General features: G+C 44.5%; 2 protein-coding genes across 2 annotated transcripts; both read left to right on the top strand.

Moving 5' to 3' along the window:
• The first annotated feature begins 4,185 nt into the window (after positions 1 to 4,185).
• On the top strand, positions 4,186 to 10,275 carry LOC119302150. Its single transcript, XM_037579182.1, has 4 exons — positions 4,186 to 4,525; positions 4,651 to 4,770; positions 6,582 to 7,919; positions 8,925 to 10,275. The coding sequence occupies exons 1-4, from the start codon at positions 4,318 to 4,320 to the stop codon at positions 9,944 to 9,946; spliced, it is 2,688 nt and encodes an 895-aa protein (XP_037435079.1). The 5' UTR covers positions 4,186 to 4,317; the 3' UTR covers positions 9,947 to 10,275.
• A 707-nt stretch (positions 10,276 to 10,982) lies between these two features.
• LOC119302149 (peptidyl-prolyl cis-trans isomerase FKBP15-1-like) lies at positions 10,983 to 13,367 on the top strand. The gene is made up of 6 exons (XM_037579181.1): positions 10,983 to 11,138; positions 11,250 to 11,299; positions 12,143 to 12,205; positions 12,653 to 12,743; positions 12,833 to 12,937; positions 13,020 to 13,367. The coding sequence occupies exons 1-6, from the start codon at positions 11,078 to 11,080 to the stop codon at positions 13,106 to 13,108; spliced, it is 459 nt and encodes a 152-aa protein (XP_037435078.1). The 5' UTR covers positions 10,983 to 11,077; the 3' UTR covers positions 13,109 to 13,367.
• The last annotated feature ends 845 nt before the right edge of the window (positions 13,368 to 14,212 follow it).

Raw genomic sequence — 14,212 nt, 5'->3', positions numbered from 1 at the left:
TCGGTGGGGGGGGGGGGCTTCTCCGTGCTGAGATCTGGCAAGCGGGATCATCCAGATCCCGGCAAGGACGGCGGCGACCCGTGCACGAGAGATGGAGGTCTTCGATCAGATCTGGGTGAAAACCTGCTATTGACTATTGCCAAGGCCGGCGATGGCGACGCTGTCTGCGTCGTTCCCTTCCTGAAGGCATCGCCATGGAGATGTTCAAGGCTACTCTCTGCTACCTTCGGGGGAAACCCTAAATCAGTAGATCGGATGACGGCGGCTCTCTGCTGTCGTTTCCCCCCTGGGGGCGTCATTCTTGGAGGTGCACACAGACTCGAGGGACTAGAGGACGGCGACTTTGGTGGAGCGGTGCTTCATCTTACACATTGATGGTGGCGGATCTCGGCGGCATGGTGCTGTGGAGACTCGGCGTCTGATGCGCGGAGATGGACTCGTGCAGGAGGAGGAAGCTGTCTGGCGTCATGGGGGCGTCGATGGCAGAGTGGCCAGACAAGGTAGAAGCCTCAATATAATCTGAAGACAGACCCGTGAAAGATGGCGGCGACGACACACGAGTGCGTCTGACCGGATTGTGCCCCAAACTCGGTATGTGGCTCGGCTGGGGATTCTGGCTTTTGATGTTAGGCTTAGGTGAGTGGTTTGGGGTAGTGGCCCAGCTAGCACCTCTTCATCATATGGATAGGAGTAATGGCATATGTTGCCAAGATGGTGGATTCAGGTATATTGTTTGTAATACTTTGTAAGGTCCTCGAGAATAATCAATAAAGTGGCCGTATGCATCTCTCAGATGCAGAGGTCGGGGGTCATTCTCCTTTTCTAAAAAAAACGATTAAGAAAATTGTATATCGGTCAACATTGTTAGCTATCCGATCTGATTGTGACCATTGTAAAATTGACCCGCAAGAAATGGACAAATCATTTTTGGATTTTTTAAAAAAACTTCGAACTAAAGTGCTCCAAAGCGTCCATACACCACTCAGAATGAGAAAACGACATGCCAGAAACGGCTCGAGACGTAGGGATCGGGGAAATGATAGGGTGAGATGGTGTGCGGTGCATGATGAGGGGTTCATGTGCAGATCAAGTCTCTCTAGCTAGCTAGCTAGCCAAGCTAGATAATGTACGAGTTTGGCATGTGGAGTGGAGGTCAGTGGCATGGACAACCACGTCCACTTCAACTGCATGCATGCTAGTGCAAGCTTAGCTTCAAGTCTTTAACCACTACAGTACCTGTCATCTACATTATCCATACTACACGAAACCGCATGGTAGGTTACTTACAAGTAAATTAAGGTCAGTAGAATAGTAGACGGATACCAACATTCCTGGTGTAGTGTGGTGTCAGTTGGCACGTCGCTCCTTCCATATCATCTGCCAGCACTCCCCATAGATATGCCAATAATGAACATGCCATGAATCTGGTTTTGAACTCAAAACGTTTGTGTTGATGTACAAGAAAGTAAATCGGCCTGGATTATAAACTAGACCCCCCCACAAAAAAAATAGACAATAAACTAGATGAGAAATCATCCTCATCCTCCAAGGGAATCCTTCTCGCTCGCCACCTTTTCCTCTGCTTTATTAGTCACGTTAACTCCTTATTACCTCACAAAAAAAGGACCTTTAACGGTCCTGTCATCACACCTAAAGAGTATAGACGATGGCGGACATGACCACACTCATATTCGATATTCCAAAATTGGGCCTATGCAGCCCACCTTGTGGCTACCCAGCGATCCGAGCGGGGACGATGATGAGATGAGCTTTTCGTTTTTGGAATTTGATAAGTGTTGAACATTTGGTATGAACACATAATGACTCCGAACATTTTTGACAGCGACGCGACGATGACAACTTTCGTGCTTCGGTTTATTTTTGACATAAAATTGACGTGCTTGTCAACTAACTTACTATTCTTCCGTTACTAAAGTTTGTGTCGAAAACGCTTGAAGTTGTCATGTGCCCGTATCTCACGTTCGGTAATTATCGTTTGTTTATGGGAGGATAATGACGAGATGAGCTAGGTTGAAATGGGCACTTGCCTTTTCCAGCGCGAACAGCCGTACGTGCAGTGCGGCACGAGCACGCAGGCACAGCCGCGTACGTACGTGTAGCTAGCACAGCACGCCCATGATGGAGCTGAGCATATATCAGATCCGTTTTCCTCTGGAAAGATAAGGAGGAAAAGGGAGAATGCCATGAACTAGTTCATGATGGCCCAGTGCCAGTGGGCAGGGGGCGAGATTCGAGATCACGGGGAAGAGATGGTCCGTCGGTCCCGCATGCGTGCGTGGGTCGACGAGAGGGGCCACGTGTCTGTCCTCCGTGTTCTGTAGCCTGTGACCGTGGTAGAATTTGCGCCGGATAACTATTTTTGGTTCCAGGGATTTCAAACACTCAACGCACGAATTTTATGCGAAAAAACATAGCTGTATAGCGCCATAGTTGTACAGTCAAGATTTTTGATCATAGAACTGACTAGCAAAATGTACGTTTATGCTACAAAAGTTGAATCGTAGGTCCATATTCGAAAGAAGGTTCAATGGTAATATTTTTACCAGTTTAATTCATGGTAAAAGTTTGATCCAAAACACAAAATACCAGGATGGAGAAAGTCCGCATATACACTGATAATACGTCATCAACTGAGGTTATTCATAAGTGCATGTTTTCACATGAGAATAAACGTTATCAAAAATACGCGAGCACATCTATCCATGAAAACTCAAATGACCCACTAGACACAGTCTCCTACACTCTACTGGTAGCTCGGTGTACTGGACCAACTGTGCTTAGACTAGCCACAATGGGAGTAACTTCAGCAATAATATCGAGTCCAATTCATCAAATTTGCTTGTGTGGCAATGAGTTAATGAGGAAAGAGATAGTTGCAATAACTTAGAGGCTGCTTGGATTCAAGGAACTTATTTTAGTCTGACTAAAAATAGTCTCTTTAAGAAGCTAAAGTTCCAAGCAACCCTGACTAAAGAGAGGCTAAAACTAGTCTTGAGACTAAAATTTTTTAGTCAAGGGTACCCCTACTAAAGTATGAATTAGCCCTCTCTCTCCTCATTTAACTCCTCTCCTTTAACACATGCGAGTTCTGGATTGGAGGGTTTGGAGGATAATAAATGCTCATTAACTTGATTTTAGTCTCTTTAGTATTTGGATCCAAGCATGGATGAGGCTAGCAAGTTTAGTCCCACTACTTTTAGTCACGGGACTAAAACGTATCCAACCACCCTCTTAGCTAGTTACTGTAACATCACATGTCCCAATGCAATATGAGTCTATAACCTAATAAATGAAGCTTTGCATGTTACCACACTTATGTTACTACCCAATATGAGACTAGCCACAGTGGGAGTAACTTCAGCAGTAACATCGAGTCCAACTCAGCAAATTTGCTTATGTGTCAATGAGTTAATGAGGAGAGAGGTAGTAGTAGTAACTTAGCTAGTTACTGTAACATCACATGTCCCAATGCAATATGAGTCTATAATCTAATAAATGAATGTTTGCATGTTACCATCTTTAAGTTACTACCCACTATGAAGGTAGTAATATAGTCTAGGGATATGTGTATGTTACTATCCATTGTGGCTAGTCTGAAGATAGTAATATAGTCTAGGGATATGTGTATGGTACTAGTGTATGTTCCACTGTGGCTAGTCTAATCAAGGCAATCCAAGCCCCATCCATGGGTAACCGTGCAAAGCACAGCAGCGACCCTTTACCCAGCGAACAAAAAGAACGAGGGAAAAAGGCAGCCCGCATCGCTTTCCGGCCCCACACGCGCCATTCCACCAGCGGCACGCACGGCCTCCCTCCCCGTCGCCCGCTCCCCATCATCTCAGCCGTCCATCTTACACCCAACGGCTGGATCCCGCGCCACGCCCACGCTCGCCCCGCACGCTCGCCCACCCCGACCCCGGCCTTTTCCTTTTTCCCTCCACCCCTGCCCTAGAAACGAAACCCAGCCCGCCCGCCGAGTCCACCGCGCACATGGCCCGCATTGATGGCGCCACCGCACGGGCCACCCCCCTCGCCGACGTCCCGGCCCCACGCTCCACCGGCCCCGCCCGTCAGCCTCCGGCCCGGCCTGGCTAAGCCCCCGCCCGTGCCGCCCAAAGCCTTTTAACTCCACCCAAACCCCCGCCGTTTGTCTCGTCTCGTCCTCTCTAAAAAGGAAGCAAGGGTCCGTTGAGTCCGTTCCCATCTGCACATCGTCCCCGGGCTTGTCGCCGTCGACGACTCCGCCATTGCCGCCGGCCGAGCGAGCGAGCTAGCGGACGGGCGGGCGAGGCGGCCATGGAGGGCGACGAGGCGGCGAGGCGCGGGAGGGAGGCGCTGAGCGGGGGCCACCTCTGCCACGTGTGCGGGCACCAGTACCCCAACCCCAACCCCAGCGCCAAGCTCCGCCGCTCCCACCGCAGGAATTCCTGCCGCAAGGTCACGCCGGCCGCCGAGGAGGAAGACGCCGGGCCGCGCAATGCGGGCGAGGGCCGCCTCGTGCTTGGTACGTACCGTCAGTACGGGCCCGTGCCGTGCGACGCGGCGGTGCTTTGATTTTGTTTTGTTCTGCTTGGGGTTTGGTCGTGGTTTTGGGCTCGCCGGTTTTGATGCGCCGCGTGTGCGCTGCAGGTGCTGCGGGAGGACCAGGAGACGGGGAGGAGCCCGGCAATGGCGCGGCGAGCGGAGGCTCTGCGTCGCCCGGATCTGCGAACGGAGGCGTCGAATCGGCGGAGGACAAGGAGAACGCAGGTGCGTGCTCTCTGCTCCTCTCTACTGGTCAATCTGCTTAGTGCTTACCCGGCCATTTCAATTTGTCCACTATCACACTGCTGATTCGTGTAAACGCATAACTAATTTGCATAACTTCTTCTGTTAATTGCATAGCTTGCTTATGTTATGCGCAATATTGATGTTGTTCCTTTTGTTGTTTTGCTTCTCCCTTTCTAGAGTTTGCAAAAGGCAAAATGATTGGTTGCCTTTTTCCTCAGTCCCTCCCGTTGAAGAGTTAATAGTGGAAATAGTACTTCCGTGGGGGCCTGCAATAATAATCCGATTGATTCATTTCATGGTTTAGCATTAAAGCTGAAAGCGCAGGCACTTTGCTGTTCCTCTTGGGTTTGGGCCTTCGGGCAATATTTATTTTGGGTGACAAGTACGATGTGGAGCAATTTGAACTGTAGATCTGAACTTTGCTCGAGTTACCTATCTTCGGCCTTGAATAAATTAGTGGATTCCGGCGCGCTAATCGCTGAGGCGCAAGTACACGGTTCCACCTTCTCTTACCTAGATTAATCATCGTTCCGTGTCTTATGGCAAGTTGGTGGCTGTCAGCAAATAAGAATAGTCTGTGCGTTGATGCATTGGATTCTTTCTCGAGTCTGACAGTCGGGAATGGGCGAAATGATTTGTTTGTGTCTTGGTTATCCGGATTTTGTCCTCGAAATCCAACATATCTGACGTTGGTTAGTCGTGCTGTTGGGTAGGATATCTTGGAACATGTCGTTTCTACATTGGTTTCCCTTTGCTTAGCTTGCTCGTAGTGGTCTTCCACCACATGCTGTCCTAGTCACATGTGCGTTTTGTTCTGTTGGGTGTGCGAAATATTTTAGTCTCGTTAGTTATGTGCCTATCTCCCAAAGTTTTGAACGTATCCTTGTGTACACACATGTTGTTAATTATATCTACTTTGGAAGATCTCATATTTCGGTGTTGACATTTGTTGCCATAATTTATTAATACCTACTTGTTGTCACCTGTGTCCTTGTTGTCATGTATTAGTACCTGTCAGTTCTGAAGTCACCATGCTGTTAAGTTTCTAATAATTTTGGTTCTGCAACGGTACATTCAGCTACTGTTAGGTGTTTTTTCAGGCTTGCCCATTTATTTATTTGAAAGCCCATTTTTTAGCTTTGTCCCCTATATTAACAATGTCATTTCATCTTAAAAAAAGCAATGTCATTTCAGGCATGTTTTTGCAGTTAGTTGCTTCTGACTGCTTTACAAACTTAGCTGCAAGAGAGGCATTGCAATGATCTTTCGTATTCTAACTTTTATCTCAGGTGTAGTTGTGGATTCAGTGCCCTTTGTCCATCATTGCATATCATTGCTGGATACCATCGCCACTAAAAAATTACTAACAACTGTAGGTCCTAGGAGACAACATCCAATTGTAGCGTCTGTTTTATTTTTACTGTTTGTTCAAGTTTGCAAACATCAGTTACATTTTGCACTACCAATTATCTTTAGTTGTCTTGACTGTGTTACTCTCTAGTTAGACTTGTCAGTATGACTTTGATTTTGCCTTTCCTGCTAACTACAACAATCCATCTTACCTCTTTCTTCTGCCCATCTAATTTCCTTTATTCTTTCATACTCATTTATTGTGTTGTGTTAAACATGCCTTGAAATTTGACCAATGTTTATTCCAAGTAGAAATACTGCCATGCCCTTTTTTTCAGTTGTTTCTGGCTATTCCCACATGCCATTGTATTTAATCATTCTACCTTTTTATTCATATATCAGCGTGTGTGTGCTGACCTATTGATTCACTGTTTTTACAGAACATGCTTCTACTAATGCTGCTAGAACTCAAGCCATCACCAGTGACTACATTGAAACCGGCCTGATTCCCAATAATTCTTCTGAAACTGCAGATGAAGGCAATGGAACTGATTCAGAAAGGCCTAGCACCAATGGAATTCAACATAAAGTGTCTGAAAGTTTCACTGGAATTGGACCGCTTGCAGTTGCACACCCAACTGAACGAGAAGATTGTCTTGAGGAGTACCAGGATGCATCTTCTTTTCTTCATCAATCAGATCCGGAAGATGGTGCAGCAATAGCACGTGAGTCAGATGTTCCTATGGAAATCAAGAATATAGATAAAGGCTCTCTTGAAAGATATGACACATGCAAATATCAGTTTTCAAGAGAATCAAGCATGGCTGATTTTCCTGCTGGATCTGAAGTTGAAAACGAAGCTGAATATTATGTGGGGAATATAACTCCTGGATTGGTTGGGCGTGAAGATGGCTTAAACCTCCAGAGTACAGATGACTGCTCAGCAGAAATTGACAGCAACAATACAGATGTTGTGGTTGACAGCAAATCTGATAAAACATCTGGCAGTTGTGAGTTTATTGGTGATTTGAATTCCTCATCTCTTCAGAAGTGCTCTCCGCTTATGTCCGACCCAGAATCCCAATCTGCATGTTCCAGGAAGGTGGACAGCTTCTTTAAAGATGGTATGGAAGTTCTGGATTGCATGTCTGAAGTATCGCCAAGAGAAGAAATTGTAGAATCATATCCTATTGGATCTGAAACAGTATCTAATTCTGGAGACGAGGTGAAGCTAATTCATACTGAAAATACATCGACTGATCACTCCACAGAGCGCTCTTCACAGAACTTGTCTGCTCAAGGTACTTCAGGTGTTCAGCTGCCAGTTGATAACTCTTGCTTGGTAAATTCAGTATGCTCTGTACCTGGTTATCAGAATGATCTGTCTGTTACTAATGTGAATGGCATGCTCAAGTCCATTGCTGAAGACAACTGCAGTAAAGGCATTTTAGTTAAGGGCAGTGCGTTGGATTCTTCCTGTGAGGCGAGGCCTGAACAACAAGAGGAAATCTGCAACAGAGAGAGTGCCACTGAGGTTCCAACAAATTATCAAGTGTCTACAAGTCAGGAGCATGTCACATTACTAATGGATCAAGTGTCTTCTACCAAGAATCCATTCAATATAGATGACACCAGGAGTGATGACTTATTTGAGCTTGCTTCTGGTTACCATTTGGAGGCACCAAATGTTTTTGAATCAGAGCAGGAAGTTGACTCTACATCTCAGACAGTTTCCAACCAAACCAGCGTTGCTGATGGGAAACACTGTCCGATCTCAGGTGAGAATTCTGGGTTTTCACTTTCAACCTGTGTGTGCTTTGTACAAGTTGGTGGTTATTATTTCTGTTGTAGTACTAGTAATGTCTCAGTTTGTTGCTGAAATTCAGACAGTTCAGAACATAAAACTTTACTGGACGTATTTGTACCAGCTTCCAAACCACATAGCAACCTGTAATCATCCTCTCTTGCAAAGAGAAACAGCCCTCTCAATAGATCTCGTTCGTGTAAATGAAAGGGACCGTGGCGGTAATTTCGACCCCGGAAGTCCAAAAATACCGGTAAATAGAAATTATAACCTGAATAAGCTTCGGCTAGCTTGAGTGTCGCTTGTTCGAAGTTTGCCTGCTGGATGTTTTTCGGCAACAAGTTGTTCCAATCTTGAAACAGGTTTGTTCTACCAATTCTTCTATTTTTGGGCTATTCCTAAATAGTTAATCCCCATTAACTCTAATTCTCTCAACATGCGGCTCTCCATCTCACCAAGTGTGCGACCAAGTGTGCCATGTAAGCATCCACTAACATTATTTTGTAGCCCCATGCAAACCACATGCATACTCTTTGTTCACATACAGTGCAAGTATGAAAGATTTCTGTATTAGAAAAATATCAGCTTTTGATTTAGATCAGTTTCATCATATATAATTCATCTGGAATTAATCTTTAAATTCCCGCTGCAACGCGCGGGGAAATCACCTAGTAATAACAGTAAAAGAAAAATGTAAGCTATGGAGGAAGTTCATCTCAGTTGTTTTGTCTAGTTTTGGTTGATGGATGTGTTTGAACACTTTCATATGGTCGTAGCTGGGATGAATAGTGTATGATGTTTCAAGTCTGTTGTCTAAATACAAACAGAAGGATTAGTAACATGTTATTTTCGTATGTTGAAATTACTGAGTCTTGTTATTGCAGTCTTAAGTGTAGTACTAATTCTTTCCCTATGTTAGTTCTTACAAGTTTGGATTACATGATGTTCTGCACTGAAACTTACTGAACATTTCTGGCAGATGATCGCATGGTAGCTGTGTCAAGTAAAAATGAATATGCAGTTGATGCAGAAGATGCGTCGGTCGGTAGCAGTGCAGATCCTCTGAAGAACATTTTCTTGCATGATGCCTCGGTGAACCATGACAAGAAGGAAGGTGAATCGCATACAAATGGCATCATCGATGCACGATCTCAAGTATTTCCGACAGAATTTGGCACAATGCCTGTCTCTCAGGAGACCAATGCAGTCAGCACACATGTTGAAGAAAAGACTGGCACGGAAGACACCAAAGCAAAAGATGAGCCTCTGGTAGAGAATATAGATGACTCAGAAGAAAAGAAACAGACTCAAGATGCTAGCGTGAAGGAGATGACTGCAGTACTGCACTCAGATAATGTCGAAGAGGATAAACTGGCTGAGGATACTGGTTCAAATGAAGTGACTGCAGTACAAAGCACAGAAAATATTCATGAAAAAGATCAGACTGAAGACGGTAGTGCAAAGGAGATGGACAGGGAATTTAATACAGCTGATGTTGATAACAGGCAGACCGATGAGACGAGCAAAGAAGAGGAGACAGATGAGGTGCAACAGACAGATAGTGCCGAAGAAAAGAAGCCGGCTCCAGAAGCTAGTGCAAAGGAGACGAACGCCATGCAAAGCAGGGATCATGCTGAAGAGCAGAAGCAGGGTGAAGGAACAGTCAGACTGGAGGGAAACAAGCAGAATGGAGAGATCGCCGCTATCGGCTCGAGGCTGAATTCAGCAAGGATCAGCGTCCCCTTGAAGGTCCTCCTTGCTGAGGCGAGCCTGGAGGGCAAAGAGAAGAAACCCAGCACCAAGGAGCGGGTCCTGTCATTCACACGGCGAGGAGCGTCGAAGGACGACGCCTCATCGGCGAAGCCAGGGGCAGCCGGTTCGGACGACCAGTACTGGAATTCCCCCGCGAAGATGCCCCACGACAACAACAACGTCGACAAGAGGTCCAAAGTGAGGAAGCAGCCGTGGATGCCCTTCATCTGCTGCCACTCCGTGCACTGATGCTGCCATTCATTCTTCCTCAGCTACGATCTTCTTTCTACACACGCCATGCGCATCTTGTTTGAATCCGTGGCACCCTTTTTAGTATATTTGCGTGAGGACTGGATATTGGATAAGCTTATGTCTTGCAAACATATGCCACCCGAACTACTGTCATGTACGTGTAGATAATCACTGAAGTTAAGATGGTCTGGTATCTCACCTGATTGCCGAAATATGTCGTTGTTCAGATGCTTTGGATCAGTGCGATTTTGATGTATCGATGTATCGCCACCTGACTTTGTGGTACGTATGTTGTTTGGTCTCATTTGCATTTGGATGTGGCTTCAGTCCTGCACGGCCGCTGGCTAGGTTCATCAGCTCGTCTTTCTAGCCCGAGTTGCCTTGGTTCTCTGGCCCAAGTTGCCTTGGCTCCAACATATTTGAGCATGGTGCTATATTTTTATGGGTTTGTCTACATCTAGATGTGCCCTAGTTATTGCACATCTAAGTAACACAATCAAGCATAAGAAGGAAAAGAAAAAAGAAAAAGAAAATAATCACACGAATCTTCACGTAAGATCAATAGATCAATGACGTATGACTTAGACATGCAATACTTATAACACATCTAAATCTACTTTAGCAAAATTGATATTTTATTCTTTTGTTTTGAACTTGCTTGTGAATCTGAGATGAATTTTGTACTACTTTGCTACTTTATTTATTTAATACTGTATAAAATAGCTGTGTGCATCATTTCATGCAAATATCAGGGGTAATCCTTCTTTTTGATTTTTTTATATTACACATCTGTTTAGATTGGATATCAAATGCATTGAATTAATTCGCAAAAAAGAAATGCATTGGATTGGACGATTGTAGTATCAGAGTAAGATTATTATACAATATCAATTGCATGCTAGCCATTAATAAACTATATCTATTTACGATCTGAAAATAAATGAAAACAAAATAAACTTTATCTATTTTATTTTTTGTATATGAAAAATACGAGTCAGTTTGGTCAAGTCCAACCCAACCCAGATACTACTGGTAGTTGGCACTGCCACTGCTCCTCTATAAACGCAACCCCTCACGAGTTCGGCAAAAAATACTCCTCTCTCCCCCGAACAAACCCCAGCTGCATCCATGGCGAAGCCGCGGCTTCTTCTCTTCCTGCTGGTCGCCGCCACCGCGCTCCTGCTCGTCGGTAAGCGACCCCGCCCGCCCGCCGTACCCTCGATCCATATCACGCCCCGCGCGCCCCCATCCCTACGCGGCACACTCTGATGTCTGATCCGATCTGGCTCCTTCCCTGCAGCCTCCGCCAAGAAGTCCGGCGACGTCTCGGCGCTCCAGATCGGCGTCAAGGTACGTGCCCTCGCCCCTCGGGCTCTCGGCTCTGGTGCCATCAATGGATTCCGCCTGCGCGCGTTCGAAATTGTGTGTCTTCCTACTGCTCGTCTCGTCGGGTGGATCGATTCAGCCTGAGGAAAATAGATTAGATGCTGTGCGACCGTGGATTTCGTCGGATCTGAGGCCTAGTATGCGCGAATTGTGTTAGAGTAGATCCCGTCGGATAACATTCTGGAGGGATCCAATTTTCAGAAACGAACTGTCTTGGTGTGGCTGATGTTCACACAACTCGAGATTTACAGTGTGGACTTGGAGGTGACGGATCACCATTTTGGTTTAGTTTAGTAGCTTGTTAACATATCAAAGGTTTGGCACAACCGGTGACCTGAATCCGTAAGCGTGTAGAGCAAACATTTCTGCTTTTCATTCAAAAACTGAATATGCTAGCGGACCAAGCTGAAGTGAATTGCCTCAAAGTATATTTCAAAACCCATGTTCCGAGAAGCATCATCCACAATTTGGCGCAGTATACTGATCTTATAAGTATTAACAAAGCCTTCTTGTGAAAATCATCATCCAGAATTTGGTGCAGTACTGATCTTAAAGATACGTTGTTATGGATCGAGATAGTTCAAAGAAAATAATTGCTACTAATGAAACAAACAGTAGTTACATGGATACTGGATTTCAAGCTGAACTGCAATAGAGCATAGATAAATTTAGAGAAAAGGCTGCATGGCCCTGCTTTTTTTTATAAGAAAGCAATAGAGCATAGGCAACACCATTTGCTAGCTTCATTTCCGGAATTCAGTTATTATGCCTCTTATCTTATTATTATGCCCATGTTGAAATTTTCAGTACAAGCCAGAATCGTGCAGCATCTCGGCTCACAAAGGTGACAGAGTTAAAGTTCACTACCGTGTAAGTTCAATATTCTGCTGGGTGACCTGGATCTGTTGTTTATTTTTGCAATATATAAGCCATGGCAATTTGTCATGGAGAGTTCTGACTTGAGTTTCTCTTTTATTGTGGCATTAGATAACTTTATTGTCCTCTTTTCTTTCCCCTTCATTTCACTCTAACTAGTATGCCTTAACTTACCCCTTCATTCCGTAAAAGAAGAAAAGAGAACTTAGTCCTTCAGTACTCCCCTAAGGATTTTATCTACTGCAATATGTATGATATTGAAAAAATAAAATGTGAATTTGCTTTGAGGAAGCTACAAGACATCTTTTTGATCCAATGTAAAGATAGTTAGAACTTATGCTAGAATTTGTTAATTCAACCATTCCATAGGTGTACTTCAAGAGGTTTTGATGCTACATGATATAGGAATTCATTTCTGAATCATGTCTATTCTATCACCAGGGAACACTTACCGATGGAACAGTTTTTGATTCTAGCTATGAAAGGGGTGACCCGATTGAATTTGAATTGGGCACTGGTCAAGTGATCAAAGGTAATTGTGAAAACAGCTCATTGGATAACTAGTAATTTCTTCATTTACAATTTGTTTCTGTGTCTGAATGTCTATACTTCACTCTGTAGGATGGGACCAGGGAATTTTGGGCATGTGCATTGGTGAGAAGAGGAAGCTGAAGATCCCTTCAAAGCTCGGCTATGGGGATCAGGGATCGCCACCTACCATTCCAGGTATACCATTTTACGCTCTCTAGCTAGTACGCAACTGTTTTTCTTGCAGATTTCTGATATGAGTCCTGTTTTTCTCTTGCAGGCGGAGCAACTCTCATATTCGACACAGAGCTTGTCGCTGTCAATGGCGAGCCATCTAGCAAATCAGACGAGGATGACGCTGATCTGTAGGCAGCTCGGCGCAGCACGATCGCCCAGTTATCAAATCGAATAGGACTATGTATGGGAAACTTACTCTTGTAGGGCAGACACAATGAGACAGGAACATTTTCTTACCATGATGAAACAGAGGAGTCTAGTTCTCAAAATCGAATAGATCAAGTGACTTTTGTTACCCTATGTAATTCTCTGGAATAATTCTTCTATCTGCCTTGTTACTTTTGCTTTTATTCTTGGAATGGTTATAAAGTACTACTCCTTGCGTTTCTTATTTTACTCAGCATATTAGGTTTGTCTTAAGTCATACTTGGTTAACCTAATTTATATTAAAAAATATTGGCATTTACAATATCAAATAAATACAGTGTGAAAATATGTTACATGATGGATCTAATGATATCCATTTGGTATTTGCAATGCTGGTATTATTTTTAACTTGTTCAAACATCAACAAATGGACTTACGACAAACCTAATATGCGGAGTAAGAAGGAATGGAGGGACTATAAGATTAGTCATGTCGACTTGGATTTGACTCCAGTGCAGCATGGATGTAACGAGTCAAGAGAAATTTCAGATTTTTAAACCGTCTCAGATTACATTCACCTGTGTACTTGAAAGGAAGGAAGACGGACCCGACCACATCTTTCTGCCAATGTATGGAGGTTTCATCAATTAACTCACAAACTTCCTATGGCCGGTGGTGAGTTAGGCATGCAATGGGCCGCATAGAGTAATCCCGTGGGATCCAATTTTGCCGCCAGATATCTGCATTGTACCCTCATCGATTCGACGACTTAGGCCGTGTGGGAGGACCTCCTTCCCCTTCACTATTTCCCTCCAAATCTGCGAAAGATGGCCACCAAGTTGAGCTTTCAAAAAAAAAACAGTATTAGGATAATAGCTTGCTTTCAGATTGTTTGCGCTTAAAGTGTCGGGAGCTTGCAAGATCCGCCATGCTTGCCATGCCAACATGACCAAATTAAATACCCCTATATCTCTGAAACCTAGCACCTTTGGTATTTTGGTCATGCCATAACCTCCCATGACACCCAACTCATCTTCCTTAACTCACGCCTACTACCCCGCTACAACTTCCTATTGATAGAGTTTATTT

The sequence above is a fragment of the Triticum dicoccoides genome, chromosome 5A (assembly GCF_002162155.2).
Source record: "Triticum dicoccoides isolate Atlit2015 ecotype Zavitan chromosome 5A, WEW_v2.0, whole genome shotgun sequence".
Taxonomy (NCBI): domain Eukaryota; kingdom Viridiplantae; phylum Streptophyta; class Magnoliopsida; order Poales; family Poaceae; genus Triticum; species Triticum dicoccoides.
The sequence above is the reverse complement of the archived record's forward strand: the minus strand, read 5'-3'. Positions and strand labels throughout refer to the sequence as shown.

Bases quoted from the DNA above. Each gene is read 5' to 3' on its own strand.
- LOC119302150 (XM_037579182.1), top strand. From the start codon at position 4,318: ATGGAGGGCGACGAGGCGGCGAGGCGCGGGAGGGAGGCGCTGAGCGGG. The intron at 4,526-4,650 runs GTACGTACCGTC...TGTGCGCTGCAG, and splicing joins CGAGGGCCGCCTCGTGCTTG to GTGCTGCGGGAGGACCAGGA. The intron at 4,771-6,581 runs GTGCGTGCTCTC...CTGTTTTTACAG, and splicing joins GGAGGACAAGGAGAACGCAG to AACATGCTTCTACTAATGCT.
- LOC119302149 (XM_037579181.1), top strand. From the start codon at position 11,078: ATGGCGAAGCCGCGGCTTCTTCTCTTCCTGCTGGTCGCCGCCACCGCG. The intron at 11,300-12,142 runs GTACGTGCCCTC...TGAAATTTTCAG, and splicing joins CGCTCCAGATCGGCGTCAAG to TACAAGCCAGAATCGTGCAG. The intron at 12,744-12,832 runs GTAATTGTGAAA...TTCACTCTGTAG, and splicing joins CACTGGTCAAGTGATCAAAG to GATGGGACCAGGGAATTTTG.